This window comes from Delphinapterus leucas, chromosome 3 (assembly GCF_059928025.1).
Source record: "Delphinapterus leucas isolate spDelLeu-1000000601 "Yukka" chromosome 3, BTC_Dleu_Yukka2, whole genome shotgun sequence".
NCBI classification, from domain to species: Eukaryota; Metazoa; Chordata; class Mammalia; order Artiodactyla; family Monodontidae; genus Delphinapterus; species Delphinapterus leucas.
In genome coordinates this window covers 78,397,005-78,410,939 of record NC_143131.1, presented here as the reverse complement: position 1 = coordinate 78,410,939, position 13,935 = coordinate 78,397,005, and the positions used below count along the sequence as shown (strand labels likewise).

General features: G+C 38.9%; 1 protein-coding gene across 7 annotated transcripts in view; it reads left to right on the top strand.

Annotated features, from left to right (window-relative positions):
- Positions 1 to 13,935, top strand: part of SKIC3 (SKI3 subunit of superkiller complex) — a 91,528-nt gene that overhangs the window by 123 nt on the left and 77,470 nt on the right. The window contains exons 1-7 of one of the 7 annotated variants that reach the window (XM_022592643.2): positions 10 to 3,157; positions 3,756 to 3,824; positions 6,273 to 6,426; positions 8,154 to 8,244; positions 12,081 to 12,224; positions 13,309 to 13,400; positions 13,812 to 13,887. In XM_022592643.2, the coding sequence (XP_022448351.1) occupies positions 8,155 to 8,244; positions 12,081 to 12,224; positions 13,309 to 13,400; positions 13,812 to 13,887 (402 nt within the window). In that variant the 5' untranslated portion in view covers positions 10 to 3,157; positions 3,756 to 3,824; positions 6,273 to 6,426; position 8,154. Of the gene's footprint in view, positions 1 to 9; positions 3,158 to 3,755; positions 3,825 to 6,272; positions 6,427 to 8,136; positions 8,245 to 12,080; positions 12,225 to 13,308; positions 13,401 to 13,811; positions 13,888 to 13,935 lie in introns of those variants that run through there. The other 6 variants (XM_089909115.1, XM_089909114.1, XM_089909117.1 and 3 more) reach the window with 6 other exon arrangements.

Here is a 13,935-nt window from a genome sequence, read left to right as displayed (position 1 = left end):
CAGAAGTTGGAGCCGGTAGGCAGTTGAAATGTTACCTAGAGAGAGAAAGGATCAGGGGGCGAGGCTGCTTGTTTTGCGCAGAGCAAGCCGTGGCTGAGTGTTAGGTGAAACCGTGAACTGGGAGATGATGAGGTGGCAGCGCGTCTGTCACTTAAGTTGGATTGGGCGGTTCTTTGTGGGGCCTCTGTCTGGACCGCCTAAGGTGGGATATGGATACCGGGTGGCCCCTCGAATACCTTCCTCCCAAGGATGTTTCTAGCCTGCCTAATCCTATTCGCCGCTTTGCCTGTGCAGTAAGGATTTATTGTGCTCTGGTGGGGTGAGGAGCGGGGCCTGGTAAGAAAAGTTTCATCTTCTATGTGGGGATAAGCTTAGGAGGACTTTACCTTCAGAGTGCGAGGGAGAAGCTGGATAGGTTCTCAGAGGGAGAAATGTTGGGCTGTGTGACGTGTTCGATTAACTGACGTAGATTCAGAATACCATTATTTTGCAGTGGTTTTGAAAAATCACTGGTCCTCTTGGCTGTTGAACTCCTTTGGAGAAATCTGGAAGAAGCAGGTTTCTGTCCCAGAGCCAGATTCCTGATTTCATTATTATAGTTTCAGGTATATAATTTGTGCCTCACATTAGTCGTTTTAGTATTTTGACAGGAAAAGGAGTTGTAGTATTTATTTACATAAAATCAACCTTTAATACTAATATTTGACAGTATTTTTTGCATACAGTAATTGTAAAAAGGACAGACCTTATTTATTTAACACTCATATGGTGCTTATTATGTGCTGGGTATTATACTACGCATTTATTGAGCACCTGTTTTGTGCCAGGTACTTTTACATGGAGTATTTTCTATAATCCTCACTTTCATCATTTTTCAGATAGGAAAGCTGAGACTTGGACAGGTTAAATGACCTGCCTAAGGTTACACAGGGAGCCAGTCTGAGTAGGACTTGAATTTGACTAGTCTCTGCCCTAACTCATTGCCATGCTGTCTCTAATTAACTGCAAAATGTTATGCCATTCTAGTGATATTAATCTCTGTTAGTGAAGCAGCATTGTTAATCGAGCAGCATGCTAACGATCTATGGGAGCAGACAAATATATAAACAATAGTACCTGACCATAAGGAACTTACACTCTAGAGAAAAAAACAAAATAATAATACAGTATGAAAGGTAATATACAGAGGCTCCCTCATGAACAGGCTATATTTCAAATATTTGTTTTGAGCTAATTTGGAATGTAGAACACATTTTACCATAGAAACAATGTTGACTGACATTTAGGTTCATAAAAATATATTTAACTTTATCTGTGGCATAGTATTGATTTTTGTAAACTATTTACTCTCTCTGGCCTTGTTTTCACAGGACGTGTATTCTGAGTTTCCGGTCAGGATGACAGGAACACATCTTTTCCTTTCTCTCTGTCCCCTTGGCAGTGTCAGTGGGAGCAGGTGCTGTACTGGGTTGGAGTGAGATAGATATTTTAGGGTCCCAGACATATAGCGCTGGAAAAATCTAAGAGACTTCTAGTCTTATTCTCATCTCACATTCAAGTTGTCGTACATTATTCCTCCCAAGTGGATTGTGCAGTCTGCGCCTTTTCATCTCCAGTGATGGGAAACACACTTCCTTCGAGGGGCCTGTGCCATATTTGTACAGGTTTAATTATTAAAAGTTCATATTTTGAGCTGCAGTCGGTCTCCCTCTACTTTTGATTGTTCATTAGTCCATTTACCTTCACTTTTACATGAATAATCTCTCCCTTTCAACAGCCCTTTTCACCTTCCCCACCATTTTTTTTTTCCCCAGGTCTCCCCCAGTTCCTTCGGGTAATTATCATGTAATTTCAGGTTTGTTTGTTATTTGATCACTCTTTTCTGGACATAAAGCATGTTTGCTAATCAGTAACTTACCCTGTCGGAAAAGGTACTTCTGAGTTGTTTGTGCACACCTTTCTGTGTGTACATGTGTGTATATAGTGTATTGTAGTGAGGGAGGGCTCCATTATGTGTATGTTTAGGTCATCAGTTAAAGATATCTACATTACGGGTTACCTGCTTTAGTGAAATACTTTGCGGTTCAGAAAAGTCTTCAGTTGAAAGTCTTGGTCTAGGTTTTGGCTCTTCATAGTTTTTTAATGTCCAAAATGCCAGCAGCACTATATTCTGCCCTAAGAAAAGGAGACGAAGTGTGCAGTTAGTGACTATCTGGAACAAATTCAGTATTATCTTCACCTGCTGAAGAGACAGGATACATCTGTATAGAACATGAAGCATCTGTTAAGTTGCAGGCTTTAGTCTAGTATTTGTGTAATGACTAATTTGAAGGAGATACTTGCGTTTGATGATAGCTGTCTTTTGAAGAACATAGGCAAGAAGGTTGCTTCTTGAGAGATCAAGGAAGGAAGGATTGGGGATTTTAAATGTGTAGAGAAAGTATATAATAACCACTGTTGGTTAGGAATGGGAAAAAAGTGGTGAAGTTGGTTGAGAGGGTGGTAGGAGATACGGACAACAGAACTAATAGCTGTTGTGTTCAGGTGTTCTGTCTATGTACATATCAGGTAAGTGATCTCGTTCTCACTTTACCAATGAGGAAATAGGCTTGGAGGTGAAGTAAGGTGCCCAAGATCTGCGGAGACTTGAATCCAGATCCATCTTTCTTGACTTGGTGGGTGGATATGGCAGAATGAAGGGGCTGACAAAATCTGGGGAATTTTGTAAGAACAGAGTTGAAACAACTGAGTAAATCAGTAAAATTAGGTTGAGTGAGGAGGGTAATCATTTGTAGCTGGATGGCGGCTTAAAGAAGTTAGTGAAATGGGAAGTCAGGCTTTAACTTTTATTTTACCTCCTCACCCCGTGTTTAACTTTTATTTTACTTTCCTAAACGTTATTAGGATCACAGTACTTTCTCTTCTTACCAGTAAGACCCTTTTCTGTGGAACTAACCCTTCTATTTAAGTACGTATATCACTAGCACATGTCTTCATCCCTACCAGGTTCACCTAAATTTTGTTCATTTCCTAGTTCTAAAGTAGCATTTTTTCCATTTTTACTTTATTCAGTTTTTCAAAATACCTCCATTCTCTCCAGGAAGCATTCTAGATTAATTTTGTTTGACAGAATCCGTTCCAGAGATACCATCGAAAGGTACTTAGAATTTGTAGTCATGTAAAGTTTGTGTTAGTATTTCAGATGGCTATTTAGATGGATTTTTAATATTTAAAAAAAAGTCTGCTCTATTTTATTAAATTACAGACTAGTCTAGTTGCATCATATGGGCAACTTTTTTTCATGTTTATAATTCCTTATTTGGCTTAGAACAAGATTCACTTTATTGTAGTCAGCTTGCAGACTGTGAGTAAATAGTGCCCTTAACTGTCCTAGATTCAAAGCAAAGTAGCGTGGAAATAGGTGACATTCTCTTCTGGCTCAGTTTTTTATGTTGAAGTCAGTGTATTTTGAGTTTCTGTAATTTTTTTCTGAGTCTTTCTGATTTTTTATGATGTCCCTTTTACACCTTGTGGCTATGGCAACACAGTTTAGACTGATTCAGAAATTTGGAGATTACAATTAGTGTCTCTTTGGGAAAGAAAAAAGATGGAAAATTTTACATAATTATTTCTCATGTTTTAAATTATGAATTATGAAAATTGAACCCAAATCCGATGTTTTAAAAAATTCAATATGTTTTGGGTTCTGTATGTCATCTTTTTAATGTGCCTGTCTTATATTTTACTTAATTTAGATGGATAAACATTTAAGGAACAATCTGAAATTCAATTTAAAGAGAAGATAAAGTGATAACAGCTAAAAAGTAAGTGTCTAGAATGCTAAATAATAGGTAATTGGAGTCTACTTTTACTTAATGATTGTTTTTACTGATTCTTTTCAGAAGGAAGGTGTAATGGTGTAGGTTATGGTCATCACAAAGTACCTTTAGACTTTTGTAATTAGATTTAAAGGTATCATTTTTTGCTTTTCTGTAATTAACTTCCAGTGTCATTATTGTTACTATTTTTAAAATTATTCTTCTTATTTGTGCTTTGTGGAATCTTTGTATCTCCACAACTTAAGGTTGTGGAGGTAGCATAAGGTTCCATAGCTTTAGCTGGAGTGTGTAGGACATATCAGTTCATCTACCTATGTTAGTTTTGAGGTATATCATTGTCTTTTGGCATGACTTTCACTTTCTTTTTTTTTAGATATAGTTATTGCTCTTTATGCTTGATTTGTTGAATAAAAACCCTTTTAGGTTGGTAGTAAAAACCTTCATTGAGTGAAAATGTGCTACATGAACACTCTTATTTAAAAGAGTCATTGAGATTGAGGAGAAAAAATGGGAGGAGAGGTATAAGGGAAAAATGTGTGGGGCTGTGGAAAAATATTAAAGACACTTGTAAGAGAGCCAGAGTTTTCTCTGAAGTGTTGGAAGTGCTTGGAATAGAGGGAAGTATCCCAAAGAGAGAAATATGAGGTTACATAGACTCATTTTGGGTATTAGCTTTCCACTTTGTGAAAGGAAATGGGTTTGATGGTACCTAGTAGATGGTTAGTGTTCCTTAAAGCTTTGTCTAGAACATGAGTGGGTGAGCCTCTTCCTTCTCCACACCACTTCCCAAAAAAGGGGAAGAAATGTTCAGGGCTAGAAAGGGGTAGATTGTTTTGTCTTTAAAAAAAATAATCTCCTGAAACTAATATTTATGTATATATATATATGTATTTTAGGTGCAGAGAGGGGGTCTCAGTGCTAGCTTATTATGCTAAATGCCAAATCAGATGAATAAGGAACAGGAGGAGGAGAATAGAGGATTCCACTGCAGCAAGTGTAGGTGTAATTATATGTGGAGACATATAGAGATGTAGAAGGGTATTGAACATTAGAACTGGTTACCAAGAGAAGAATGGAGTTTGTCTCATATGGTCTCTAAAAGTAACCTACTTATGGGCTTCCCTGGTGGCACAGTGGTTGAGAGTTCGCCTGCCGATGCAGGGGACACGGGTTCGTGCCCCAGTCCAGGAAGATCCCACACGCGGCAGAGCGGTTGGGCCCGTGAGCCATGGCCGCTGAGCCTGTGCGTCCGGAGCCTGTGCTCCGCAATGGAAGAGGCCACAACAGTGAGAGGCCCGCGTACCACAAAAAAAGAAAAAAAAAAAAAAAGAAGTAACCTACTTAGAAGCATTTGACAGCTCCATGTTTGCTGCTCCATTTAAATCCAAATTTGTCTGTCTCATTTTCAAGGTCTTCTGTAATCTGATGCTCTACTTTATCTACCCAGCCTAATTTTCCTGTTCTTCAGCAAGTCCCTTCTGTTCCATTCAGCCTGGTTTCCTTATTGTTTCCTCCACGTGCCATGCTCATTCCTGTCTCTCCAACTTTGCTCGTGCAATCAGTGTCTCTGGCTGGAGTAATTTTCCTTCTTCCCTCCATTCTCAAATTCTTTCTCCATCTAGTAGCTGTTAATTACTTCACCCCACACTTCTCTTCTCTGAACTCCTATTGCACTTGCACTCGTTATCCTTAATTTAGCATTTGATTCTTTAATGACTCATATGTCTTAGGTCTTTCTCTTGATTGAGATTGTATTCTTTAGAGCAGAGGCCTTCCTTTCTGTTTCTTTTGTGTCATATACAGCATATAGCTTGAGAGCTGCATAGCTGCATGTTGTTTTAGTGCTAGTTGGTTCTACTTTGTCCAGATGTGCTTTTACTCGTATGTTGGGTGATAGAAAAGATGGTGATCTTTATCCTGGAAAAGTTGCATTCTTTTTTTTTTGGTTTGGTCTTGTCTTAAAACTGCCTTTGTTCTTTTTTTTTTTTATAACTTAAAAAAATTTTTATTTATTTATTTTTGGCTGCATTGGGTCTTTGTTGCTATGTGCGGGCTTTCTCTGGTTGCGGTGAGCGGGGGCTACTCTTCCTTGTGGTGCATGGGCTTCTCATTGCCGTGGCTTCTCTTGTTGCGGAGCACCGGCTCTAGGCGCACGGGCTTCAGTAGTTGTGGCTCGCGGGCTTCAGTAGTTGTGGCTCATGGGCTCTAGAGCGCAGGCTCAGTAGTTGTTGTGCACGGGCTTAGTTGCTCTGCGACATGTGGGATCTTCCTGGACCAGGGCTTGAACCCGTGTACCCTGCATTGGCAGGCGGGTTCTTACACTGCAACCAGGGAAGTCCCTCTTGATTTTTTTTTTCCCTTGGATGCCTCTTTTTATCCCTTTCAGTTGGTCCAGATTAGTTATCATCATCATTGATGTCCTCTTCTTTTTAGTCTGCAGGTTTATCTACCAAAGATAACTTTGGTGTGAGAAATTTAAAGTGAAATCAGCATAGAAATTTGTTGCCTGCTCCAAACAAGATTTGTAGACTATAAAAAAAATCCTTCTGAAGTTTGCCTCTATAAATTTATGCCAAGATAATTTCAGGTAACAGCAATTTCTAAAATAAGAGCATATGAAATATGTTGCTTTAATTATCTAATTATTGTAACTAGGGAAAAAGTCACTTTTCTGCCTATTTACAGCCAAATCTCGTTTTGGCTGTAGATAAATTGATATTATGATATCTTAATTTTTATATTATTTGAATCTAAAATTCCTTAAGTCAAAAGGATTGTTTTTTAAAAAAATTCCCTAGCTTCTTTTTTTTTTTCTTCTTTTCCGGTATACGGGCCTCTCACTGTTGTGGCCTCTCCCGTTGCGGAGCACAGGCTCCGGACATGCAGGCTCAGCGGCCATGTCTCACGGGCCCAGCTGCTCTGCAGCATGTGGGATCTTCCCGGACCGGGGCACGAGCCCGTGTCCCCTGCATCGGCAGGCGGACTCTCAACCACTGCGCCACCAGGGAAGCCCTCCGTAGCTTCTTAAATTTCTTTGATCTTGTACTTCTGCCTCAGCCTCTTTGGAAATAAAGGACTGTCTGTGTACCACGTCAGCAAGCCATCTTCTTGGTTCATTTTGCTGCCTTGAACATCACTGATCTATAATGACCTAATGTTTGCCTAGCTTTGTTTTGCCTTCTTGAGATTAGAATTCAGTGGAGTGGGCAAAAAAATGTTTCTTTTTTCAACATCAAGTTGTAGTCGGATTTGACTGGTTTATTGGTAAACCAGAATAAGCTGTGAAATCTTAAGATATGTTAGTTTATTTAAAATTACATTAGTGTATCTTATATTATAAGATTAAGTGAAGAAATACTTTGTCTACCAATTAAAATATCTGTCTATTTATGTTGGAGTTGAAATATCTTTTTATGGCTGAAATTAGTATATAGTCCTCTTGCATATTAAGTGCCTTCATTTAAGTGTGAACATTACATTTATTTCTCTTCAAAGAATACCATATTACAAAGAATACTATATTACTGTAATCCTAAAGTAGTTCTTACTGTGAAGAAAGTTAATATCCTGATTTATATTTTATAGAAACTAACATTAAAACAGAATGCTTTCTTAAACTCTTACATCATAGTTACTGAAATTTGTTTGTGTCTTCACCCTGTGACTTAGACTGATTCTTCTTGCTTCGTGTAGAACTGGATTGAGCTTGGCATGTGTTTTCCATCCTGGCACATAAGATCATCTGTGTTTTAACCTACTACATGGGGAGTGGTTATAATTCAAATAACAATTCAATTCAACAAATGTTTATTAATATATACAATTTGTCAGATACTGGGTACTGAGGATGTAGCAGTTAGACAGCAACAACCCAACAACAACAGATAAAAATCCCTGCCTGCCTGGAACTTAACGTTCTGGTGGGGTTGGGGAACAGATAATAAATAAGATAAAAGAAGTAAAATACATACTGATGTATTAGATGGTGACGGGTGCTTTGAAGAAAAATAAATGCAGTGTTCAGGAGATTAGGGACTATTGAGTGGTTGGGAGTTGGGGGAAGGAAGTGTCGACACTTTAAATAGCATGGCAAGGGAAGGTTTCATTGAGGAAGTGACATTTGAGTAAAAATCTGAAGAGATGATCTGGTTTTATGCTTTTTAAACATAAGATATATTTATTTTAGGGGAAAGAATGTTCCATGTAGAAGGAATTACATGTTCCTTTTTCAGAGGTTAAGTTTGTTAAATTTGTTGGAACTGTTGCAGTAGGCAGGTCTCATTGTAGATTCATTCAGGCTTTTGATTTTGACAGCATGTCCAGCAAGGAAGTGAAGACTGCTCTAAAAAGTGCTAGAGATGCAATCAGAAACAAAGAATACAAAGAAGCTTTGAAACATTGTAAGGTAACCAGTATTTTTTTCTTCCACAATAAAAATGTTACCCGATTATGAGCATCACTGATTTGTAATATGTGAATCCCTTATTGTCTAAATACAACAAAAGTAGTCAGGCTTTTTGAGTAGGACCATCCCAGTGGCTGTGCCAGGACAAGCTGCTTCTGCCACTTAATTTCGTCTCCCTCTGTGTTGGTAACTTACCAAAGCCAAGTTCTCAAAACCTGAATGTCTCTTAGGTGTTTTTTGATGGGTTGTACTGTGGAACACTATTGTATCTTAAAGTTTTTGTTCTTTAATGGTATGTGGACATTTCGATTCTGTTTGGTTTGTGGATGGGAGAATCAAGATTCCGAAGTTCCTTTCTATGCTTGGGAGAATCAAGATTCCGAAGTTCCTTTCTATGCTGATGGGGATGTTCCAGTCCAGAGGGAGAACTTGAAGGTGCAGGAGAGATGCAGAGTAGTGCTAGGAGTGAAGTCCCTGGGAAGGTGGGTGAAGATGGGATCCAGAGCGTGAGAGGAGGGCCTTTGATATTTCTTCCATCTTAACAGAAGGGAAGATAAATGTAGATCCATAGCTGTCGGGTTTGCAGATTTGGGGGTGGGAAGATAAATGTTCCCCTCTGATGGCTTCTGTTTTCTTAGTGAAGTGTAACCTGAGGATGGAGGAGGAGTTGTATAGGAGGTTTGAGACAAAAGAAGGTATGAAATAGTTGTCATTTATAGTGAGGAAAGAAACTTACTAGTAAGGATTAGAAAGCTTACGAGGCCCTAATGAATATCCATTTGAGATTTCATGTTATTAAAGTGAAATCGGTAAACTCAGCTGTGTAGTTTCTTCCTTTGTGTTAAACTTCTCAGGCTTGGAGATGGGCATGATGGAATTCAACTGTGGGTAGTAAGAAAGTTGAGGGGAAAGAGAGGCCAAGGAGTTGAGGATGTTTGCAAGGGAGTGATAATAGTGATTGGTCATGGAGTCAAAGATGGGAAAGGAGAGGTAAGAATTGAGCAGTGGGGTGACAATGCAAAGGGGATGAGGTAAAAAAAAATTGGACATAACAGAGGTTAAAGAATTGTTACCATTACAGTGATTGAACTGGGAGGATAGGAGAGGTGCGTACTGGAAACCCAGGTTTTGGATGGCTGAGTAATGCTGAGGCAAAGTAACTGGGAGGCCATGGCATTCATTGGGTCGTCTGCATGAATGTTAGAATGATTAAAGGAATTGAAGTGGAGAGGAAGAATACAGTATTTTCACTGAAGGAAAGGGGAGTTCCTAGGAGGCTGGTAGATGGTAGCAACAAGAAGGATATTTTTTGTAGTATAGCCAGATGGCTTGACCTTCAAAAGTACTGGGGTTTTTTTGGGCTTCCCTGGTGGCGCAGTGGTTGAGAGTCCTCCTGCCGATGCAGGGGACACAGGTTCGTGCCCCGGTCCGGGAAGATCCCACATGCCGCGGAGTGGCTGGGCCCGTGAGCCATGGCCGCTGAGCCTGCGCGTCTGGAGCCTGTGCTCCGCCACGGGAGAGGCCAGAACAGTGAGAGGCCCGCGTACCGCAAAAAAAAAAAAAAAAGTACTGGGGATTTTGAAGGAGGGAGGAGTAGAGGAAGAATGTAGGTATCAGTGTGAGCAAGGAGAACCCTTTCCTCACCTGCTGGTTGGTGGTATGTGGGATGTTCGAGAAAAGAAATCAGCTGCAGCACGTAAGATCTGTAGGGGAATAGCCGAGTTTCGTTGAGGCAGAACTTAGTACAGTTAAAAGAAAGACTGAAAATAGAGAGGGCCCTTGGCTGTCCAGATTGGGAGTTCCAGAGGTTACAATAAAGAGTTTAGACAGTGGGAGGGAGAGAATTGGGTAAGATTGGGGGAAATAAATACATAACAGTATAGGATGAGAGCCTTAAGGGGTGAAGGATGCCCTTGTGAGGTTAGGTTTCTAGTGGTGACTGAGCGCAGCAGGGATGGAGACCACGACAGGACTAATCCTGATACAGAAGAAGGTGGGCAGTCTGTTTAAACGGGGAGAGAAGAAGGAGGTGTGGGAGGGGAGGGACTGTTTCCTTCAGCACTAGGCTGATGTAACTAATGCACATCTGAATCTGCTTCTTTTATTATATACAGCAGCGCCATAGCACTCTTCTTTCTGATTCAGACATGAATTCCTATAATTTATGCCACAGAGACTCAAATGGAAAGCAAAGATGGGGAACTAGTCAGTGGCAAATGTATGATTACTTATGTGTAGTAACCAGAGTGTTGATTGAGACTAAAGGAAATTTTTAGTGAAGAGATTAGTGTATTTGCTGGGTCTTGCCTGATGTATCACCTTGTCTGCCTGTGTGCCTCTATAACCCAGTATAATCATCCCTTCAGGGAGCCTCCTCTGACTTGTGTGGATGGAGTTTGGAGTCACTCTTTTCTTCACATTATTTCAGCACTCCATGCTTGTTTTCACTACATTGTTATAATTACTTCCTTAAAAGTCTGTTTCAGATTCTGAAAACCTGGTCATCAGGCAGATGGCCAGTCCTTACTGATTGTGGGTTGACTGTGGCATTTATCGTTTGCTCAGTAGTTATGTGCCAGTCATTGCTCTTGGTGTTGGGGACACAAATGTTAATAAGGCCCCAGTATTTGGAGCTTAGCTTTGGTGGTTACCTCATTGTTGCTGGTTTTTTTGGGAGGTAGTGTTATGGGATAGAATGGAACTTGTGCTGCATATTGGTGACAGATTGCTAGGACTGTTATGTGGATGCACAAAAGCCTGATAATCTGACTGCTTCAACTCCTGGAAATGTTCTTATTTTCTCTAGAATATGTAAAACCTTAAGAGATAATTTCATTTTAGCTACTAGTTTTTTCTTTCACTAGAACATCTTTGCTTTCTGTTTCAAACTATTTTACCTTAGCAAGTAGTTGTTACTTCTGAAAGCAGCTCTGCATATAATTTTTATTCTAGTTGATAGGTGTTGTTTAAACATTCATTCATTGCCACTATTTATTTATTTATTTACTTATTTATTTATTTTTGGCTGCTTTGGGTCTTTGTTGCTGCGTGCAGGCTTTCTCTAGTTGCGGCGAGTGGGGGCTACTCTTCGCTGCGGTGTGCAGGCTTCTCATTGCGGTGGCTTCTCTTGTTGCAGAGCACGGGCTCCAGGCGCACAAGCTTCAGTAGTTGTGGCACGTGGGCTCCGTAGTTGTGGCTCACAGGCTTAGCTGCTCCACAGCATGTGGGATCTTCCTGGACCAGGGCTCGAAACCGTGTCCTCTGCATTGGCAGGCGGATTCTTAACCACTGTGCCACCAGGGAAGTTCCGCCACTATTTATTTTGTACATATTTGGTACAGTCACACTGGAGTCAACCTACTTTCTTAGTGTATAATTTCAATGAAAAAAATCTGTTAAATATGGAGAGATGTTATAGTGAAGGAGAATATGGGAATTGGATAAGGTGAAATGATATGGAAAATAGTTTTGTGAGGGACTAGCAGCAGTGTGGCATGGAGGCAGGCAGGATGGTTGGGTGGTAAGAATGATCTTATTGTTCTTTTTATACTCAGTATTCTCAAGGGACAGAGGGAGGCATTTGGTAGAGGCATCAGGAGTACTTGGGCAGCTTTTTAAAAATATACCTCATATTTCATACCCCTTACAGTCACTGATCCAGTCCAACTCCCTCTCCCTGAGGAAACTGAAGACCACAGGGGTTAAGTGATATTCTTAAGATTGTCCATTTAGTGGTAGATCCAGATTTCCTGACTCCTAGGTAGACTGTCTTTTGATTATTGTTTGTCCATGAGCTTCCAAAATTTAATTACCTTCTCTTTTAATTTTTTAATCAGACAGTGTTAAAACAAGAGAAAAATAACTATAATGCCTGGGTTTTTATTGGTGTTGCTGCAGCCGAGCTAGAACAACCTGATCAGGCCCAGGGTGCCTATAAGAAAGCCGCTGAGCTAGAGCCAGACCAATTACTAGCTTGGCAGGTACGTAGACATTTTTATTTACTATGTTATAGGAAAGAACTTTTTCCCATTTTTCAAAATATAGCTAACAGCTTTACAATTTAGCATTTAAACCTCCATTTACTCAGAATAAGAAAAAGAATTAAATTTATTGATCTTCTAAACCTGAAAATTAGTTGAAAAAAGAAATGGTGCCAAGAATGCTGTTTACCACTATTTAATCTCCAATCCAATGGATTATTTCCAAATGTTAGGACAGAAATTGAAACATGATTATATAAATCTCCAACTTAATTATATGTGCATATTAGAGACTTATGAAGAATATTCTTTATGCTTACCTGAGAGAAAAGAAATGTATATTATGTTTTTAAAATATGTTTTTAAAAATGAAATAATATAAAAAATTGAAATTCTATGTCTCTGAGTACTAGTTAAATTCCTTCTTCTCATTTAATGGTCTTCGTGGCTTTTATTTGGCTTCTCCAGCTTTTTCATATTTAATAACTGTTTCATATCTCAATCACATCTTGGAAACTGTGATTAATAGGGGTAGTAGGCTCTGGAGAACATGAACCTGTTTGTCTCAGGTTTACATGAACAGCAACATGAGTAGGGTTATCTAGTAACATCTCACTAATGCCAGCTTTTATTATGTACTGATTGGTTTAGGATATCTGATCTTTATTTGAAGCAAAAATGACAATTTCCAAAGACTACTTGGATTTTTCTTGTTTGACCATGTGAAAGTAGTGTCACATGGTAACGTCTTAGGTGTTAAGATTGCATAATAATTATTAAAAGGTATTTTTTTTTATTGTGGAACACTTCAAGTATATTTTCAAAAGTGAAGAGAATGGTAAAATGAACCCCTCTATGCCCACCATCCAGCTTCAGTAAAAACTCACTCATAGCCAGTATTTTTTCACCTACTCCCTCCTACCCCCAGTTATTTGGAGGTACATCCCAGACATTTTATTTCATCTGTAAATTATAATAATCTCTATCATAAATAATCTTCATAGATTGTCAGTTTATTTAGCAAAATAAACATGAGCACACTAGATATCTTTGGAAGAATAATCTCTATTGTTTCCTCTTTTAGGGGTTAGCAAGCTTGTATGAGAAATGTAATCACATAAATGCTAAGGATGACTTACCTGGTGTTTACCAAAAGCTCCTGGATCTTTATGAAAGGTAATCAATATGTGAGGAAAGGCTAGTTTCTTTAATGGCTTGAATTAGAATAAAACTGATTCAAAACTATATAGAAGTACTCCAGACATTTACTGGGAATTGTGAATCACTTTTCTTTCAAATTGTTGTTACAGAATCTCTTGATTGTGATTGAAACACTAATCGTAAGGGGATTGACTTATTTGAGAACTTGGATATTATTTTTAGTCAATATAATAGAAGATAATATTTCTTAAACCTTTTCTTTTTTATGAGATGCTCATTTTATAAAATTTTACTGTAGTGTGATAGAGGATATGTTCTAATTTAAAATAGTGCCTAACATTATTTTGGGGATATTTTAATTTTTGTGTCTTAAGTCCTCAGTTGTTTTCATTAATCAGATTCAAAATCCTTTTCTTCTATTCTAAGTGTTGACAAACAGAAGTGGTGTGATGTCTGTAAGAAACTTGTGGATCTGTATTACCAAGAAAAGAAACACGTAGAGGTTGGTTAATGATTTGCTGGGGTAGTAGATTTCTTTTAATAAAACCAT